Raw genomic sequence first — 19,932 nt, 5'->3', positions numbered from 1 at the left:
GTGTGTGTGTGTGTGTGTGTGTGTGTATGTGTGTGGGTGACGGAAAGGTGTGGCAGACATTGTTGGGAAACCATACAGATGTTTTTTTATGTTTGTGTTTTTTTTTTATGTTATCTGTTGACTGTTGACTGTTGGAGCAGACGATGCTAGAACATTTTCAGTGTAAACAGACAATAAAGTGTTATCTTATCTTATTGAATGTTTTCTAAGGCTATACTGAAGTCTAAACACACCAACTGCTTGATCTTTCTCCTCTCTCAGGCCCTGAGTGAGATGACCGAGCTGCTGTCCTCGCGTAGCAACTACATCAACTACCGGCGGGTTTACAACGAGTGCAGCGGCTTCAAGGTGCCCATCCTGGGCGTCCACCTGAAGGATCTGATCTCCCTGAACGAGGCCCTGCCCAACTACATCGACGTGGACAAGATCAACCTGAGCAAGCTGCAGCACCTGTACAGCAACATCAACGACCTGGTGGCCATTCACACCTGCACGCCGCCCTTCGAGGCCAACAAAGACCTTCTGCATCTGCTCACGGTACCAGACACAAACCAAGATTTCAGATATAAAAAAGATTCCACGAAAAAAGAAGAAAAAAAAAAACACATCTTAAAATCATGTTCTTTCAATGCTTCAGCTCTCTCTAGATTTATACTACACTGAGGATGAGATCTATGAACTTTCATACACCAAGGAACCCAAGAACACAAAGATCCAGGTCAGTAGAGCTGCATACTCCACTTTTTGAAGTTGAGCTCTATCTAACACCATCAGACTCACACTTGTTTCAACCTCTTTTCACAAGAGGAGGGACATGTGTGTGCTCTCTGTGGGTGTAACATCTTCAAAACAAAAGCACAGGCTCGGTGCCGAATACATCAAAATCCGCCACATCAAAGCGCTGTACGTTAGGGAAGCGTGTTATGTGGTGGGTGTACTCTTTTTTTATTCTTCTTGTTTCTAACATGTACAGTCCTTTATGTCTCATCGCTGCATCTGTCGCTCCACAGCCTGTAGCTCCGGTTAAACCGCCTGTACTGGCAGAGTGGGGTTCAGGGGTCACCCCCAGGCTCGATCCTAACACCATATCTAAGCACGTCAAGCAGATGGTGGATGTGAGTATGTGACACTGCAACAACATTGTGTCTTTCACTTCCTTATTACTTGGCAGGCTAAAGCAGAACTAACCAACTGCTCCTTGACAAGCGCAACTGAATGTCTGATTGTTCTGTTGCCCCCTGCAGTCCATAATGAAAAATTACGACCAGAGCCAGGATGGTTACATTTCACTGGAGGACTTTGAGAAAATAGCAGCCAACTTCCCCTTCTCCTTCTGCACTCACGAAACTGACAGGTGAGGAAGCTGCGACACGCACGAAAAGGCCTCTTACCGTGACGTGGCTGCAAAAACAGAAAACATGAAACAACATGAGGTAAATGGTAAACTCACTTACTCACTTTTGTTGTTGCACTTTGGAAAATTTTGTGCCCAGGGAGGGACAAATCAGCCGTGAAGAAATCACCTCTTACTTCATGAGGGGAATGTCTGTATGTGCCAAGCTGGGCTACAACTTCAAGGCACATAACTTCCATGAAACCACATATAAACGGCCGACTTTTTGTGAGACTTGTAGAGGCTTTGTGAGTATCCATTGTATCTATTCTTATATATATATATATATATATATATATATATATATATATATATATATATATATATATATATATATATATATATATATATGTATAAGTAGAGCTTTGAGACTTGTAGAGGCTTTGTGAGTATCCATTGTATCTATTCTTATATATATATATATATAAGTAGAGGCTTTGAGAGTTGTAGAGGCTTTGTGAGTATCCATTGTATCTATTCTTTTATATATATATATATATATTTTTTTTTAATTTAATTAAATTTTTTTTTATATATATATATATATATATATATAAATATAAATATAAATATACAATCAAACAGCAATATCACATGTGTCATGTTTGTCCTCTTGTAGCTGTGGGGAGTCATCAAACAAGGTTACCACTGTAAAGGTAAGTTTACAATCCATGCCATGTTATCCTTCATTAAAGAGTAATCACCTTTGGTGGCCGGGTTAGCTCAGTTGGTAGAGCAGGCGCACATATATAGAGGTTTACTCCTCGATGCAGCGGCCGCGGGTTGGACTCCGACCTGCGGCCCTTTGCTGCATGTCATTCCTCCCCTTCTCTCTCCCCTTTAATGTATTCATCTGTCCTCTGGAAATAAAGGCCTAAAATGCCCCAAAAAAAAAAAAAAAATAAAGAAAAGAGTAATCACCTTCGTCCAGGGGTGATTTGGGGTTCAGCCCCTTATAAGAATGTGATACGGATACAGTGCCTTGCAAAAGTGTTAACCCCCCTCTTATTATAACAGAGGATGAATGCTAAATATTGAACGTATGAAAAAAACTACAAGAGTCTCTTTATGGACTACCAGAATCAAATCAAATGATAATGAGGTCTAAACATTAAATAAATACAAAATAAAACTTTCCTTGGCTGGGTTACAGGTGCATAGCATTGGTGACAGCGACACAGGATATTAAACCTGTTTCTTTGAACCTGTAATTGTAAATTACAAAATAATAATTAAAATAATTAAAAAATATATTTATTATTATAATTTTTAGGGAGGCTGAGATGAAATTTAGGGGGGCTTGAGCCTAAAAAGGGTCTAAAAATCGCCACTGCCTTGGCCAGAGCCCCATATAATGTCAAATAAGTTAAGGGTCAGCTCCCTCATATTTTGGTCCAGGTTTTGAGATATCTTTCTCTGAGAGTTTTGCTGCCACCCTGCCATGTGAAACACATTTATTTTGTGGTCCTCAAAGCTTTGAATCGACAGACCTTTTGTAGTTTGACTGAACTGATCCTTTAGGTAGCAGTGCTTCTGTTAACATTTGTTTTCTGTCTCTCAGACTGTGGGATAAACTGTCACAGACACTGTAGAGATCTGGTGGGAATAGAGTGCTTGAAGAAACACAAAAACACAACTGGGTCCTGCCCGTGCACCCCGGCCCCCGACTCCAGAACCAAGGGCAATAACTGGAGTACGACCTTTCTCTATCATATGCAGAACACAACGCCTGAAAATTCCCTTCCTATTAAATGACCTCAAACCCAATACACTAATGGCTCATTGTTCCCCGTCAGGTTCAGAGGAGGAGGCCTTTGTTTTCCCCCAAAGTAACGAGACAGAAAACAACCAAGGCACCTCTCCTTGGAAAAATAACGCCGGTGATTCGACGCTGTCGGACCGCTCCACTCAGACAGATCCTGGAGTGTGGACACCTGAAAAAAAGGACAAGAGGGGAAACCACCACAACTCTCTTGTACATGCATCCCTGGAAAGAAAGGTGAGACAGGACGTGAGTGCAGGACAGAGTTTCTCAATCTTTTCTGGTTTTTTTGCATCTTAGTTTTATGTCACAAATGCTCATGACCTCAGCAACTGAAGACATATCAGTGTGTCAGTGCACATTTCTAAAGTGACTCCATGTGGGGTTACTACAGGAGCTAATAAATGATGAGTCAAACACCAATACTGGCTGCCTGGAGTTTAAATGTACTACTTTAAATTACTCACCTTACTGTAATTTCCCTGAAGATGTTGAGCACATTGTAAAATCTCTTTAAATTCCACTGGTGTGCTTACATTTACAAAGTGACATCGTTACAATCACTTAAAGCCACTATGTGTAGAATCATTGCATGATTATAGCATATTTCAAAGGATTTTCATAGCACAAGTTGTGACAAAGTTTAAAATAGCCTCTGTTAACTCACCCCCCAACGCCAAACGTACCGAGACCATAGTTTTGGTTTTATTTACTGAATTTTGAAGTACAAAGGTGGTAAATACAATTTCATTTTTGCTTTGAATTCAAGAATTACGTATGACAAATTCAAAAAAAAGAAAAGCTTCTCTCTAGAAACACCTTTAGTCTCAGGATAACCCACAGACAACACTGTCAGCAGCTGTTAAAAGGACCATTTTTTGCATGGCTCTTCAGTGTGAGGTCAAACATTTTTTTGCGTGAGATTTTTGATGAACCAACTTTTTATATAAGCTTCATCACTAGAAAATGAAATGTTTTTTTTTCCCCCCACAATAAAATATTGTTTCTGAGTTTGAGAACAATTTTCTTTATTTGTCTTTCCTATTTACAGGTCAACACACTGCCACAGAGGACCCGAGGCTGCTCCATGCCCGGTTCCTTCTTGCAGGAGAAAATGGAAGAGCTGCAGCTCTACAAAGACAAGAGCAGAGAGCCAGACTGAGCGCTCCATTTTGTAACGTTTCCCCCCTTATGAACAAAAACAATCCGGCACCACCACGTTTCTTACAAAGCTGTGTCCGACTGGTGTCGAACTTATGAGATTTACTTGCCATTCATATAAGAATGCCAGCAACTATGGACTCCCTAATGTTTCAAATGTGGGCATGCCATGTTTTGATTATTTTATTTGTCATTCTTGTTAGTTTGGCTAATTGTGTAGGCTTCAAACATCGATTGTACTACTGTAATTTATGAACACCTCATTTTGTTTTTAGAACAGGTGCCTTGGTTCTCTGGTGCTAAAATTCAACCTCAATCCATAAGGTCATTTATATGACAACAGACATAAGGGTTTCCCGGTCCTATTTACACATAATAAATGCAGGGTAGGAAATTAACACTAACATTTTCAATTTTAACTTTGGCAGCTATGTGACAATTCTGCTCATTAATTTGGAAAGTAAGCTGGCAAACCATTTTCATAATTGCCATTTGCTTTGGGTTGGGCGATACAAAGACACGAGACAAGTCAACCAGTAGAAATTGCTATACCGTGTATAAGGTTCCTTTAATCTCTGGTTATATTAGAACAGACAACCTAGCTTATGTTGCAAACATGTAAATTACTGAAGGCCTTTTTTTAATAGCAATATTGGATTTTTATTGCTACAACAAAATGTATTAAATACAGTGTATTGTGACTTTGTCCAAATCGACCAACCCTAGTTTGGTTGGTAATTGTGAAAGGAGCTTGTGAAGTCTGCTCCATAAACCACCGCAACTAGCAGCGTTAAACGTTTATTTCCTGCCCTGACAACATTTTGGACTTTCAAATATCTCCAACAGTTCATTCAAGGTTCAGCAGGACTGCACTGGAACTTAACGCATGCTACAGAATTGGCTTTTTTTTTTTTTTAGCTAAATGCTTCTTTGTTTTGTCCTTTGTCCACAATGTCAATCTTGTTGAAAATAAGAAAGATACACCAACAATGATAAATCATGCAGTATGTGTTGTGTTTGGCAGAAAAAAAGATTAACATCTCCAGGCGTATACAATTGCATTTATTGTATAAAGACAAGAAGACAGCTCGGGTAACTGGTCATCAGATTTTCATTTTCTGGTAGAAAAAAAATGAGTTTGACAACTAGATTTAACTACTGGACTCAATGAACAGCAATCACAAGGGGATAAAAACTGCACATACAACTACTCAAGAGTGGCAAAATATTCTTCTCAATCAAAGACTGCATCAACGCTTAAATACTACAGTATCAACACCTATAAAAAAGGTTTCATAATGTTTGAATTCTATTGGTGTGCTCACTCGGACACTGAAAAGTAAAGAGCAAGACAGAGGAAAGGGTTGTGAAGGTAAAAGCATGCATTTTGTTCTTTGTTAAGCTTCTCAAAACGAGCAAAATTATTTCAGGCCTTGCTGTATTTTCCTGCCCTGTCACGTTTTCACACTATGCATCCTAGGATTATACAATTAACTCTTCAATCTGTAGGAAATGTGGACTTTGCAGTTCAACAGACGTCCACATTAAATGCATAATAGATAACATTCATTAAATGTTTTGATACCTATCATCTACCACCTCACAGTCACTGCTTAGAGTAAGACTTCATTCAGTAAAAAAATGAAAAGACAAACTGTGTACAGTTTCTGTGCACATTGATTGGTAAGGAATGAAGGCTACCGTGTTAACCCAGACAGAGAAAGTTATGGTTGGGGACTTAATGTGAGACTGTACAAAATCAATTTGCTGCAGAGGTCAGAGTGTTTAGGACACAGGTGGATGCAGGTACAAATGCAAAGCGAAGCTACTGGGAACCAGAAGATGAGCCTAGGCTGCCCTGTCCAGGGTAGCTGCCGTACTGGCTGTAATACTGGTTCCACTGGTTCTGGTTCTGGTAGTACTGCTGCCACTGCTGAGCATACTGGAGAGAGAAACAGAAAGCAAGTACAACCATGAGAACATGTTTACATTTGACAAACTGACCCTGCTTTTCTATTTTTGCACCTTCCTTGGCACAGTGGATCACTTTCAGGAGGAATACTCCACCCCAAGTCTATCTTGTGAGAGTCAAACATTAAAACACCTGCTGGATTTTAAGATGGCTTTAAAGTGCTCATATTATGCTCATTTTCAGGTTCATAATTGTATTTAGAGGTTGTACCAGAATAGGTTTACGTGGTTTAATTTTCAGAAAACACCATATATTTGTTGTACTGCACATTGCTGCAGCTCCTCTTTTCACCCTGTGTGTTGAGCTCTCTGTTTTAGCTACAGAGTGAGGCATCTCACTTCTATTCCATCTTTGTTGGGAGTCACACATGTGCAGTAAGTACTGCTAGCTAGTCAGAAGCAGAGTATGAGGGAGTGCCACACTAGCAGCTACTCGAGCATTATAACCAAGGGGGTAAGCTTCTCCTCACAACGCGTACCTCCTATGGCGCCATTTTGATGCTAACAAGCACTCACCTCCCGTTAGCATCCCATTGACTGCCATTCATTTTGACGTCACTTTGACAGCGAATAACTTTACATCTGAAGCGTTTAAAGACTATTTGTCCATTGTTTATTTCTAAAGAAACTCAAAAATTTATAAAAGGGTCCATTACCTTGTATCTCACGTTATGGCTCCGTAGCAGACGTTTTTGTAAAAATAGGCTAACGATTGTGTCATAACCACGGGACTTACTGTCTCATAGTAGAGGAATTACCGTACAGTACAGGAGAAGCTCGCAGGCAGTTTCAACTTACATTAGCTGTTTAAGTTTAATTACTAATGTTAACTAGCATTTTAGTTAGCAATAATTAGCCTGTGTCCATGTTATCTCCTTACATATACCTACGCTCTCCGTCTCTGCAATATTTGGAATGATTGAGATTTCTCTTGGCACAGCTACCAGGAGACTTACGTCGTCTGCGCAGTAACGCTTGGCGCTCAACGGAAAAGTGCTTCTAATGGCCTTCACTGGTCTCTGTCCAGAGCAACGGGATCTGTTGGTCCAGTTAATATACTGTCTATAATTATAATGTATGTTACAAAGTGACGCACGTTCGTCACGGAAGTAAAGGCTGGACTACAATAGAGCTGTTTGGAGCAGTGTGTGAATAGTGTTTTCTGTTGGAGATGGTAAGTCCCTTTGGGGTGGACTTTGGACTTTTTCACTTTGAAAACCTATAATGTGCACAAAAATATATATAACACAATAAAGGGGAAAAGCCAAAAAGCACAAGATGAGCACTTTAAATAGTCTGTGGTTTAGTCCTTTGTGCATGGCAATGGCTAACTCAGATTTACAGGAAAGAAAATTGGAAGGGGAAGTGTTTATTTTTATATTTTCTTAAAGGGGTTTTGATTGACTTTTTTCTGCCATGAAAACTTTACCTTTGTAAAACTGAGTTACCACGGACATTTATTACAATCAAGCTAACCACTGCCACTATCGCTGTCTGGCCTTGTACCCAAAATGAATTTGGCTCTGTGTCACTGGCCAGCCCACTGGGGTTCTAATAACCTAGTCTAGCACAGATCTACGTCCACAGACAGCTCTCTCACTCCCCCACCTCCCAGTGTTTCGTTAGTCATTGCCTACCTGCTGATATTGCTGGTTGTAGCTCTGTTGCTGCTGCTGTGGCTGTTGTGCCGGCTGTTGCGGCTGCTGCTGTGGCTGTTGCTGATGGTGGTTGTACGTCTGTGCGGTGGTAGGTGTCTGGCTGTAGCTCTGGCTGTACCCCGGGTACTGACTGTAGTTGCCGTAGTAATTCTGGTTGTAGCTGCCCTGGTTGTAGCCTTGATTGTAGCTCTGGCTGTAGCCCTGGAGGTGAAGCAAGAAGTTCAGGAGAATTCAGTCATTTACAATTACATTTGTTTTCTTTCTTAAACTGTATACATGATAGCTCATGTTAATTACCTGGCTGTATGCTCCCTTGGCGTAAGGGGCTGGGCGATTGTAGCTTCCTCCAGACGGCTGGCTGCGGCTATATCCAGCGCGTGCGTCAGAGCCTCCGTCGCGGTAGCTGCTGCCCCAGCGGTTCTGGCTATAGCCGCCACGACTGTAGCCTGCTAAATAAACAAAAATTATGTTACAACAGCAATATACATAAAACTGGACTGTGAACGACATACTAGCCCTAGTTTTGCCCCTCGTATATTATTACATTCAAATTACAGAACTAAGCAAGCGATCATACTATAGCTTTTCATGCTCAAGATAAACATAACGTATGAGGTATACCGACTGCTCTGCTCACCTCCTCTGTATCCGCTGCTACTATCCGCACTGCGGTTCTGGTAGCCACCGCGGGATCCATCACGGCTGTCGTACCGCTGGAAGCTACCGCCGCCACGGCCACGGAACCCGCCCTGCCTGTTGTCAAAGCGTTTATCAGGGGGCGGGCCAGCCTTGCGGCCCTCCTCATTGTACTGCTTCAGCAGATTTTCAGCCTCATCGCGCTGCAGCTCAATGAACGTCACGGCCTCCAGGAAGTCGCAAGCCTCTGGGACAGTAAAGTTGGCTTGGAGAGTGACAGAGATGACCACAGGAGGAGAGAGAGACAGCCCATCCAGCAAGAGATGGATGGAGAGGCAGAGAGAGAGAGAGAAAGAGAGGGGTAGGGGGTTGTAGTGAGGACCAGAGCAGCCACACCACCGGAAGACAAAATGAAAAATAATTACAACCATACAGTGGCAGGTGAAATCATAGAGAAACTAAGAGCAGATAGATGAAAGCAGATGACAGGGTAAAGGGAACAAACATCAGCTCCAGGGGAACATGGAGGAAACATTTGTTTAAGCTGACAAAGGAGAGGTAGGAGTTCAGTAGAGGTGGGGAGGGGGACAAAAAGGACAACTAGGTTGGTGAGAAGAGGAAACAGCACTGCAAACCAAGGACAGCTGATGTAATGCTGTTACAAATTTACTTCCAACAACTTCAGCATGTGACTGCTTGTAAGTTTGCTATTTGGAAACATCCTTTTTAAGGGAAGCAAACTGTGCAATATTGGCACGATTATATTACATGACCTCAACCAGGACCATGTCTCAGTTTGCAGTGCATAAGAAGTAAGCTGTATGGCAGGTGGCAGATAGAGGGCAAAAATAAAGAAGAATCAAATTCATGTTGGCTGTTTAAAAAAATGTCCAGGTCTGATATCTGGCCAAAGGCTATGATGGGGAAGGGGGGGAGGGGGCATCTTCCAAGTTTGATTTTTAGAGACAACACATAGAAAAGTAAAAAGTAGATCTGGTGTTTTATTTGTTTTGTTCCACAGCATTCCTACCTTTCATTTCTAAAACAGCATGATCGGGCACATCCTTCCCCTGCTCATTGGTTTGCTTTAATGTTCGTTCTTTAAAATCCTCGTCCGTGGGACAAATTACAATAGCCTTGCGTTGAAAACCTTCAAAAGGACGCATTTTTCGTCTCCTTGCTGATCCATATACATTTGTCTAGCAATGGTGACAAGAAAGAAGTAGAAGCTTGTTTGTTATTGTTTACTTGTTATGGCTTTCCACTGGAAGGAAGCTGGAACCCTGCAATAATGAAGTGAGAGAGGTTTGGCTTGGATATCAGTCTACGCTTTTACTCAAGTTCTAATGGCCTCTCGTCACTCCACAGACTTACCTCATAGTCTGCATTCAGGTGTCCAGTGGCTGCAGATACATGTTAATTATTGACACAAAAAGGGACCCCACGAATATTCAAACTGACTATACCGTGCCTCAGTACCTTAACATAAGACATACAAGTTCAAGATCAATCAATAATAAATGTTAAAATTGACATTCATCGTGCTTACTCAACTATGTCTTCATGCAGTGACAATGTACTGCTTGTAAATATGTTTCAAAGTGTTATGACTGGATTCTGAGCAATTGGAGGTGTGAGCACCCTCTTAATATAAATCTAGTATGTATGCCTTTGCAGAACTGCAGTTAGGATAATGAAATGTGTGATACCATGCTGTATTACTTTTAAGATATAATCAATATTGTTTCAGTTTATTAATTCAGGTTCAGAACCAGAATGCTGGTTCAATTTCTTTGCATAGGATTAAATAAAGAAAATATATTGTGAACGCAAAAGCCACCACATGCAAATTTAGGCAGCCATAAACTATAATTTGCAATACTGAGATATTAGATGATTTCTATTGGTTACATGCTAAAAAATATAAATATTCTATACCATGCCTGTGATAATTGAGTTAGTAACCCGAGTATTAGCCATATCCAGCGCATTATGACAACTGGGAACATCATTTTTTTAAATTTATTTATTTTTCTCCATAAAATGCAATCTATGCATTAAAATCATTTGTGATTACATCTTGTTCTATCAATACTGTCATTTGTCATGCTTAGCCAGACTTTAAAATCACAATCTCTGGTCCGTCATATTGTAAAAACATTTCATATTAATGTACTGATGCATGTACTGTACGTCTAAATGGCTCTCAAAACGTGGTATCAAGATGTTTCTTAACAAATCCTTGTGTGTTTGAAATTTGCGTCGGTCGCAATTCAGAACAGGATCTTAAGAACAACCGTTTAATTAGGCTAATTTACAGGTTAGATAGAAGTCAAACAGCCACAAATCTACAGTACAAACACAGCAGATGTTAAGAATAAAGTCATACGTTGTGTCATGTTATCCAAATAGAGGACTAGCTGCCACCAGCAGTTAAACCACTCAACAACAGCAATGTTTTTGGAATCAGCACAATATTCAAAGTAACCACTGCCATCAACAACATTCTCCATGTCCACTCAACGGTAACCAGTGGTTTCTACACAGACCCACAGAAATTCAACACATCATGACACAACATTTATTTTAGCATAAATTCTATAGTAACGTCACAACTGACGTTTATATGGCAATATTGTAACACTCTGTAAAGAGGATACCAAATTATTCCTAAAAATAGTACCGCCAGAATATACTACTTTCTATTAACATCTACAAATCAACCACATTACACATTACCACATTAGGAATTTCCCCAGTGTGGGATTAATAAAGTCCATCTTATCTTATACCTCTGATAATTCTTACTTTTTACAGACAATTCTCTTTTTCTGAAGTAAAACTTTGTTTTACCGTAACCAACCTAACACTTATCGACGAGATAAGCTATATACTTGCTATAGCGACGGGTCCCCCCCCCACACCTACCTTGACTTACCTGATCTTCATACGAACTCTAGTCCGAGTCAAGACAACAACAACAAATATAACCTACCTGCACATACTCACAGTGTCCACAGAAATGCTGGCACATCAGACCTACCTACCTTTATACACATTTGCTGAGCACAAGGATCTAAAAATCTAAAAATCGTTAGTCATTACTTACCTTCAGGGTCAATTTATTAAAAAACACACTCAAAAGTTCCATGTATCTCACTTAAAAATAGCTTTTAAAAAAGCTATCAACTCTGTGATATTAAAATTAGCAACGGAAGGTGTTTTTCTTACTCACCAGTCAGAGCTTACTTGTTTCTCAACATCTTTACATAGTCATGGTTTACTTGTACATTGTTGGAATTCACAAGACAAACAATACTGTATTATGACAAGAAATAGCAAGTGCAAATATACTGAGGAATGAAAACATGAAATATTCTGTCACTTATGAGAGCCATTAATCATTTCCTTTTACAATACACGACAAGCAAGTGACAAGAGGGTGATCAATGCTTCTTCTACTCTATAATACACAGAGCCCCCCTGAAAGATAAATAAATAGTCCATTAGAGAGAGTGATCATCAGGGCACATTGACTGACTGTGGCGAGTATCAGAGCAGAGTGTGGGTGGGACGGCAGTACCTGATCTAGGATGTAGTTGCGTCTCTTGCGGGCAGCAATCTCAATCAGCCTGTTCAAACACTGGGTGGCCTGCTGGATCAGAACGTCCCAGCGCCCGGAGTAGTTTTTCTGGCGACGCAGACCCATCACCTGCGGAACAAATATTCACATGGTTTTAAAGTCCATCATTGTCTTATTTGACTGTTGGGGGGGGGGGGGGTGTTCCCAAGCCAACCTTCATCTTGTCCATGATGGCATTTGTGCCCAAGATGTTGTACTTCATCTCAGGGTTAGTCGCGGCATGCTTCATGGCCCAAGTGGTCTTTCCACAGGCAGGCAGGCCCACCATCATCAAGATCTGAAACAAGTGAACAAAGAGAACCGGTTAATTCTACTTCATAGTACCAGTTCCTTTTAAAATCAATAAAAGAAAAGTCAGTTTAAATGTATTTTCTGTTGATCAATTTGTCCAAGAATTCTAATTAAATCTATGACCTATAATATAAATGTGAAAAATTAAAACCAAAACTGAAAAGGTTTGAGATTAATATGTTTTTAATAGGCACGGTACCTCATTAACTTTGTAAGCAAAAAGAGCCACACATTGTTTTATAATTTCAGCGCTGCCCTACCTCGCATTCAGACTTGCTGGCCGGTCCCTTAGTGCCTCTGATCTTGTCCTCCATGCCAAGATCGTGGATGTAGGTGTATCCCTCTGGTTGGGGAAAGTATGGCTGCTTCTGTCCAAAGTTGAACTCAACAGCACAATTCTTCACCAGGACGTGAGGGAACAGGGCACGGCCTGCCAGGGCCTCCTTGGTTGTCTGGAAAGCCACTCCCAATGATACTCCATTTTTGGAAAAGCCTATCTCCACCTCGTCACCTTTGTCAAAGTCCTAAAATAGAAAAGCCCCATCAGATTAACTTGTTAATACTGTACTGTCAACAACATGGACAAAACACAAGAATTACGCAAAATTATTACCATAAATATTTTGATAATACTAATTATATAAAAGGATGATAAACCAGTAATTCCAAATTCTCCTCATATGATGCTACTAAAAGAAGATAATGGAATCAAATTACTGTTGCCAGTACTTACAATGTAACAGCCGATGACGTCATTTTCACCAAACTTCTCACCAAAGTCTGCAAACTTACAGTCAGCAGATTTCTTTCCTGTTCCTCCATATCCAAAGGAAAAGGGCTCCTCGCCTATGACAAAACAAGAATGAAATGCATTGTTACTATATTAGGCCAAACCTCTATTTTGCAGAAAAGTATCATTCATATCAAACATCATCTTGATTGCTTGGGAAATTGCTGCTCTTACCAAGCTGAGTGCTGCAGTGGTTGAGTGACCATCCAATTCTGACCACATGGGGATCTGGCTCACTTCCGGGCAGGTGCTTTACATTAATCTCCTCATTGACCTGAAGTGCAGGAGACAAATCAGGTCAAAAACAAGCCTAGAGAAGACTGTCAGGGAATATCTAGTGCCGTAAAGGAGCAACAAGTCATCACACTGGAAGGTAGTTTACAAACAAGGATTTAAAATGACTTTTTTTTTTTTTGGACAAGTAAAATCTCCTAAATTCCATTAACAGTGTGTTTAGATTAAATTCAAGGTGAGGCAGTGTGGGATTGTAAAATCTTCCCCACAATGTTAGTTTTCAACAACTAAGTATAGTGCAAATATATGGTGCTTATACCGACATACTAAAATGTAAAAAGATACTGTATGTTAATAATAAACAAAGAGGCTGCTCATCCACGGTTATAAAAACAAATACACAGAGCCCTGTCTCATGTATCAGGGACCATGATGTCACATGTGGACACAGTATACAGAAAAAAAGTTTGTTTACAGTAGCTCAGTGTTTCACCAGACAACATCTAGCTCTGTCAGAAAAGTAAGCACAGCCATCTAATTGGTTGTATCCTTGAAGCCCAGGTCTGTCTCATTTTAAAACCACCATGACTTTAGAGGAAGATACTTATTACTCATTACCTTCATCTCATAACACACACGACCCTTGGTGACACCATGTGTAGCTCGTGCTCCAGCCCACAGGTAAGCGAAGCCTTCGATGGTCAGTGGGTAACCACTGTAGCGATCTCGGGACACTTTGAAATGCAAGTCACAGTTGTCTGAAAGGGAGCCAGAGAAGATAGATTTTGAATGTACTGGTTTGTAAAATCCTATATTACAGGCCAGCATTATAAATGGAAAACTTGACATAGACATTCACGGTTATAGCCTAATGCCTACCATACACCAGAAGACCTTGAACAGACTTAAAAACAAAAATCTAAAAGTCTGACACCAACTCACATCTAAAGACAATCATCTCACATCTAATGTTAAAGAATGTCATAATATTTAAAGACTACGACTAGATTCATTTTGAAAAATGTAACCACGCTAGCTAGCTACTGCTAGCGTTAGCTGGTAACATAAAATCAGATATCGCAATATTCTTGTCCTAATACCTCGATGTCGATACCGTGGCGATATTATAGGGTTGACAATTGGTGCTTTAACAAAATATCTTCACAATGAGATTTAAGATAAATAATCTTCAGCAATGTGGATATAATAACTAAGTGGGTTAGGGTAAAAATAATTTACGATATGACGATTTCCAAAATCTAAGACGATATCTAGTCTCATATCACGATATCGATATAATATCGATATATTGCCCAGCCCTACTCAGCGCAATGCCATAGCAACCATAAACAACACTGGCTCTAGCCGTTTGCCGCTTCCTGTTTGGTGCTGGAGGGAGCACACCCATTGGTTGTTGACAATGTTCACATGATTTGACTTCACAACCAAGACATAACACTTACGTTGATATCAAACACGTTTCATTTTGCCAGAACGTCAAGACAGAAAAAAGACTTATGACCACCTTATGTAGCGGAGTTAATAATTCCACTTGCCATTAAAAAGTAACTTTTTATTTGGCTAGTAGTTTCCATATGAGACAGGCTTTTTCTGTAACATGAGCGCCATCTACTGGTGCTATTCTGCAGACTTTAGGGTAAAGTCATACACAGCATCGCCAGTCTGCAGTAGCCTGTTTCATGGTAAGTCGCATATACTGAGCTCCACTGTAAATGTGTTCATTGTGATAACATGTTAGTATGCATGTAGTATATCTACACGCGATGTCTCACATATTATGTTAGAGACCAGTTTTCTTTCATTTCTTTTGTTTTAGCTTAAATGAAAAGGCTCACCACGTTGTGTGCCAGCTTGCTTGTCTGGTTGAGGCCTAGCTTGATAACTTAACTTTTATGATACAACCGTGGCACCAGTAAACTGAATACTTTTGGTTTTCATTTTAGCTAACTGGAGCTCTTTATAGCGACGAATATGATTGTGAAACATTGTTCTGCTATTTACCAGAATAAACGGCTGTGATAGCCAACGAAGAATGATAGCTTCGTCTGTAACACAACACAACGCAAGAGAGAGTACACACCCGCTACACTTACACCAAACAATTAAGACGATGGGAGCGCGCCCCAACTCTAGCAAGACTCTCACGATTTCATTCCGATATTGGAAATTAGTCTGCTACAGTGGAATCGCTTGAAAAGTCATTCGGTATAGTATATCTCTGCAACTACAAGGTATGTATGAATCATCTTGGTTTGGTAATAAAGGTGAAATATCTTAACATTACCTGTGCCAAGACTGATGCTTCGCTCTTATTTTCTTCGATTATTATCTTGTGATCTTACATTTCTATATGCTTTGTAACTCTGGAAAATACTATGTTAGCAATTTATATAATTTCTTTAAAAGTGAAAAAAATAGATATTTTTTCTGGATTTTATTAATCGATATCAGAGATTCAAACAGAGATTGATTTTAATTGGAGAATCAATTATTTTAATCCAGCCCTAATTGCAAGCATGCACCTTGTTCAGACAAAAAAATGTTTTGCCTACACACTCAGTTGCTTGGTGTTTGAGTTGTGTTTCGTTAGAAACGGTTACACAAGACAGTCAAGCTTTTTGTTGTCCAAACATATGTCCTATGTCCTACTATGTTGTTGCATGTTTAAATACCCTGCGATGTGTTTGCACCGGCCCTGCCAGCGGGAGCTCTGGTGACTAACCGGTGAAAAACATTTTTTTAACTATTTTGCTGACCAGACATCTACAAAATAATTGGTAGGATTAATTGATAATGAAAATAAACCTTAGCGGCAGCCCTACTGCCAACAAGCGCACCAAAAAGTTGGAAAGCGTCTGTGTGACAATATCCATTTTTGAAACAAAAAAATCTCGTGTTTGGTGTCATTTTACCGTGTCACTTCTCTCGTGTTTTTGTGACAAAAATGTAGTTTGGAGACCAGACACACAAATTGGGGAAACTCCTGGTGAAAGATCTCATAGTATGTGACCCCAGCGCCGGTCAGTCACGTGGTATGAAAAACAGAAAACGACTCCAAGGCTCCCAATTACAAGACAGCAAGTTGGGTAGTGCGAGTACAGCGATCTGACGTTTTTGAAAGGACTTAGCTTTACATGTCATGTAAAATGTACCAATACATTATGGGGAGATATATCTAGAGGGTACAAATCTGGTAAGGCATGAGTTGCAGCACTGCAAGTTTTGGAGCCGTAACTACACTGCAGATAAAACATGATCCAGCTATGGCTACATTTGGTCCTCTTACTTACATGTATCAATTGTAACAAGAGTGTCATCTATGGGCTCCTCCTCATCTTCAGCAGGGGGCTGTGGTGTGCGGGACCTGTACAATATAAGCAGATTATGACGTTAACAGCCTTTACTGACACTTTCTTTGACAAGAATTCATATAAATATGCCAGTCAACAAGTGTACGTTTCCTTTATTGTACTACCAACTAGAAGCCTAACTCAAAATAACCCAATTTAAGGATCAGTATACCTTTTTTCCTCACGGTGCTCATAGTAGCTGTAGCTCCTGCTCTCTTCATGTGGTCTCTTGCGGCCATTGTTTCCACTTTTTTCAGCTTCCACTTTGACTTGCTCAGCTTGGTTTGTGGCATCTGGCACGTCCGGATGTTCTGTCCCATGATTATCCTGCTGTGGGTCTCCAGCAGCCTCAGGGTCATCTTCCATTTTGACCTCCACTTTGACTTCTAAAATTATGAATGAACAATGATGATGAGCTACACATTCAGTGTTAAACTGTACAATAGAGCTTAGTCAAAAAACACAACTTTGAAATAAATCACATTTTGCTGACAATGTAGTAAAGAAATGTTCTTTACTTTACATTCTATAGTTGAATGTAGACCTCCCTGACAGCGTCATAAAAAAATGTGATAGTATAAAGCTCCCACACTATTCATCACGGAGCTACTGCATTCCCTTAGATTATGCAACTTTACCAAATAACGTGGGATATTTTAAGTTACCCCCACACATATTCCATATCAAGTTGTCAGAGCCATATTTTTGCCTGTCTCATTTATAACATGTTATAAGAACACAAACATTGATCGAAAACCCCAGGGCTCCAAACTGCATGAACGGTCGCATTTTGCGACCATTTCTTTCTGTCAGAGTTGGCCAATGTGTGTGAGAGGGAGAGGGTCCGTGAGTGATTAGTCAACTGCATGGGTAACATCATCTACACTCATCTGTCTCAGTGACATTTGGAAATGACAACATTCCACAAAACCCCAAATGTAGGCAAAAACACTTGTCTATGGGCCATGAGTCATATTGCATATTAAGCTGAAAACGGCTGAAAATCACCTTGTTTGTTTTCAACCTTCTCCTCTGGCTCTGGAACAGGCTTGGGCTCCTCCTTGGACATCACATCGGATTTCTGTATATCAACGTCTGCTGTAAAGTCAGGCATGCTGTGGCCCGAGTCCGAAGTTGGTTGACTTTCATAAGGCTCGCCTTCCACCTCCTCGTCCTCGTAGTAACCACCTGAATCACGACCCTCATCTTCCTCTTGAGGAACATCACCTTCGCCACCACCATCACCATCGCCTTCATCATCGTCGTCACCTTCACCTTCGTCCTCAGCTACTTCTGCATCTAAAAAGGGGAGATCCAAATCTTTTAGTTCACAAGCTTGTAAGAACAGAAAACTATGAACTCAAAGCACTCGTGGAACTTTTGTTTTTACAGTTTGTTCTGGATTTAATTTCTCATCTGCAAGTTCACTTCTGAGCTCTCTTAATTAAATCTTATCTTACATATCTACACAATATTTGTGAAAGGGCACTTCTTTTTTTCAAAGATAGGGTCAAAGAACCTTCATCAACAAGTCAGTCCATTTAGATCTAAAAGATGGCTCAGTTGCATCTTTTCACAGCAACCCTCCATAGAGATTTATCTATTTTAAAGACGCTTTCACACCTATAGTTTGGTGGACTCAGGGGTGAAGTTTCAACATTGTTGCCTTTTTCATTTCCTTCGGTTTAATTTCACACTGCACTTTGTCAAACGCACTGTAAGCACGTCGCGCAATGGAGACGGACGCTTGTTTATTGGACAGAATATCCGAAACCCGACGACACTTCTGGTCTCAGAAATAATGGAGCAACACCAAATTCTTGGGTTTTCTGGTTCTGTTTGAGTGTTTCCAATATTTTAGAAGGCGGCGGACAATGAGCAGCTGACAGACAGCGAGTGAAAGAGAGAGACCGAGATGATGATGTGTTGTCACACAGACGACCAGCGATGTGTGCTCAGAACAGCTTATGAATCTGAAAGTTATCATCCCTTAAAACATATACAAGTCCGTAAATTGTGTGCAAGGTTGAAATTGAAGGCTAGTAAATGCCCTGTTTTTGGTTCACTTCCTGTATTTGGGTCGGATCTGTTCTCATCTGAAGTAAACCGAACTCTAGTTCACTTGGAAGCTAACCATGTTTGGGTTCACACATAGTTGGCCGTTGAAGGGGATTCTGATTCTAAAAGTATAATCTATCAATAGGGCTTTACCTTGTTGCTCTTGGACATCCTCTCCATCTTCGTTGTCTTGCAAGTCCTGACCGTATACATCTTCCTGATCCCCTTGCTCCGAGGCATCAGCCTGAGCGTCAGCCTCCTGAGCGGCTTTCAGCCTCTCAACCAGGTCTGCCTTGAGGCCTTTAGTGTCCAGGCCGCGGCGCTGGAGCTCCTCTTTTAGTTCGTTGACTTTCAGTTTCTTCACGTCAAAACTCATTGTGTCTCAGATGTTTGTTGCCTTTATTTGTTTGCTAACAAAAGAGGGGGGGGAGGAATAAAGTAAAGCTTTACGTTACAACATTGCGTCTAACTTTCAAACTGAAATGTGATGGCGGCAGAGTGTCTCAGTCAAACAGGCTACGTTAGCTGTTAGCTAGCTAGGCTAGCTACTGTACAATTGTATCTGGTTCCACTTAATGTCTATAAACTGCATAATCCCGGGTTTATATAGTTTTTTTTTAATTGCGGACATATTACCGGAATATTTATTATTCGCTCCAAGTAACCTTCTTAGCCTAGCGCTAGCTAGCTAATGTAACGTTACCGACAACCGATGCAGGACAAGTAACTTTAACTTTAAAACTATACAAATTGCAAGTGTTTCTCTATTTTGTACGCAAGTCCTGCAGTCAATGCATAGTTTGCTAAGTGTATAATATGGTTATGATTTAAAATAAAAACAAAATAAGGTTGAGGCCTACCTCCTCTCAGGCGAGTTGCGCGGGTCAGCAGTGATAAAAGATGAGTGTGTTGATGCTGCCCTCTAAGGGTCGGAAACCAGACCGAAACCTACAACCGGAAGTCA

The 19,932-nt window shown here is 40.5% G+C and overlaps 2 protein-coding genes across 5 annotated transcripts in view; one reads left to right on the top strand and one right to left on the bottom strand.

Annotated features, from left to right (window-relative positions):
* The window catches only part of rasgrp4 (RAS guanyl releasing protein 4), an 18,451-nt gene extending 12,940 nt beyond the window's left edge, over positions 1-5,511 (top strand). For 2 of the 3 annotated variants that reach the window (XM_078246927.1, XM_078246930.1), the window contains exons 9-18: positions 262-537; positions 638-718; positions 806-928; positions 1,011-1,115; positions 1,245-1,354; positions 1,494-1,641; positions 2,013-2,049; positions 2,955-3,086; positions 3,190-3,392; positions 4,207-5,511. In XM_078246927.1, the coding sequence (XP_078103053.1) occupies positions 262-537; positions 638-718; positions 806-928; positions 1,011-1,115; positions 1,245-1,354; positions 1,494-1,641; positions 2,013-2,049; positions 2,955-3,086; positions 3,190-3,392; positions 4,207-4,317 (1,326 nt within the window). In that variant the 3' untranslated portion in view covers positions 4,318-5,511. The remainder of the gene's footprint in view (positions 1-261; positions 538-637; positions 719-805; positions 929-1,010; positions 1,116-1,244; positions 1,355-1,493; positions 1,642-2,012; positions 2,050-2,954; positions 3,087-3,189; positions 3,393-4,206) is intronic. The other variant, XM_078246929.1, reaches the window with a different exon arrangement.
* LOC144515796 (heterogeneous nuclear ribonucleoprotein U-like protein 1) lies at positions 5,511-19,932 on the bottom strand. Of its 2 annotated transcripts, none has more exons than XM_078246925.1 (16): positions 19,829-19,932; positions 19,122-19,378; positions 17,919-18,209; positions 17,083-17,296; positions 16,851-16,924; positions 14,158-14,297; positions 13,480-13,579; positions 13,249-13,361; positions 12,776-13,039; positions 12,379-12,501; positions 12,165-12,293; positions 9,612-9,780; positions 8,583-8,846; positions 8,243-8,394; positions 7,925-8,146; positions 5,511-6,258 (listed from the first exon to the last, which is right to left on the bottom strand). In XM_078246925.1, the coding sequence occupies exons 2-16, from the start codon at positions 19,342-19,344 to the stop codon at positions 6,142-6,144; spliced, it is 2,595 nt and encodes an 864-aa protein (XP_078103051.1). In that variant the 5' UTR covers positions 19,345-19,378; positions 19,829-19,932; the 3' UTR covers positions 5,511-6,141. The 2 variants fall into 2 exon arrangements, with proteins under 2 accessions (XP_078103051.1, XP_078103052.1); XM_078246926.1 differs by having other exon boundaries at positions 8,243-8,391.

The sequence above is a fragment of the Sander vitreus genome, chromosome 3, assembly GCF_031162955.1.
Source record: "Sander vitreus isolate 19-12246 chromosome 3, sanVit1, whole genome shotgun sequence".
In the NCBI taxonomy this organism is placed as follows: domain Eukaryota; kingdom Metazoa; phylum Chordata; class Actinopteri; order Perciformes; family Percidae; genus Sander; species Sander vitreus.
Note: the sequence above shows the minus strand (reverse complement) of the source record. Positions and strands in the feature narration are given on the sequence as shown.

Excerpts from the sequence above, each read along its gene's own strand:
- LOC144515796 (XM_078246925.1), bottom strand. The coding sequence starts at position 19,344 with ATGAGTTTTGACGTGAAGAAACTGAAAGTCAACGAACTAAAAGAGGAG. Across the intron at positions 18,210-19,121 it reads GGATGTCCAAGAGCAACAAG|ATGCAGAAGTAGCTGAGGAC; the intron begins GTAAAGCCCTAT and ends TCCCCTTTTTAG. Across the intron at positions 8,395-8,582 it reads TAGCAGCGGATACAGAGGAG|CAGGCTACAGTCGTGGCGGC; the intron begins GTGAGCAGAGCA and ends TTGTTTATTTAG.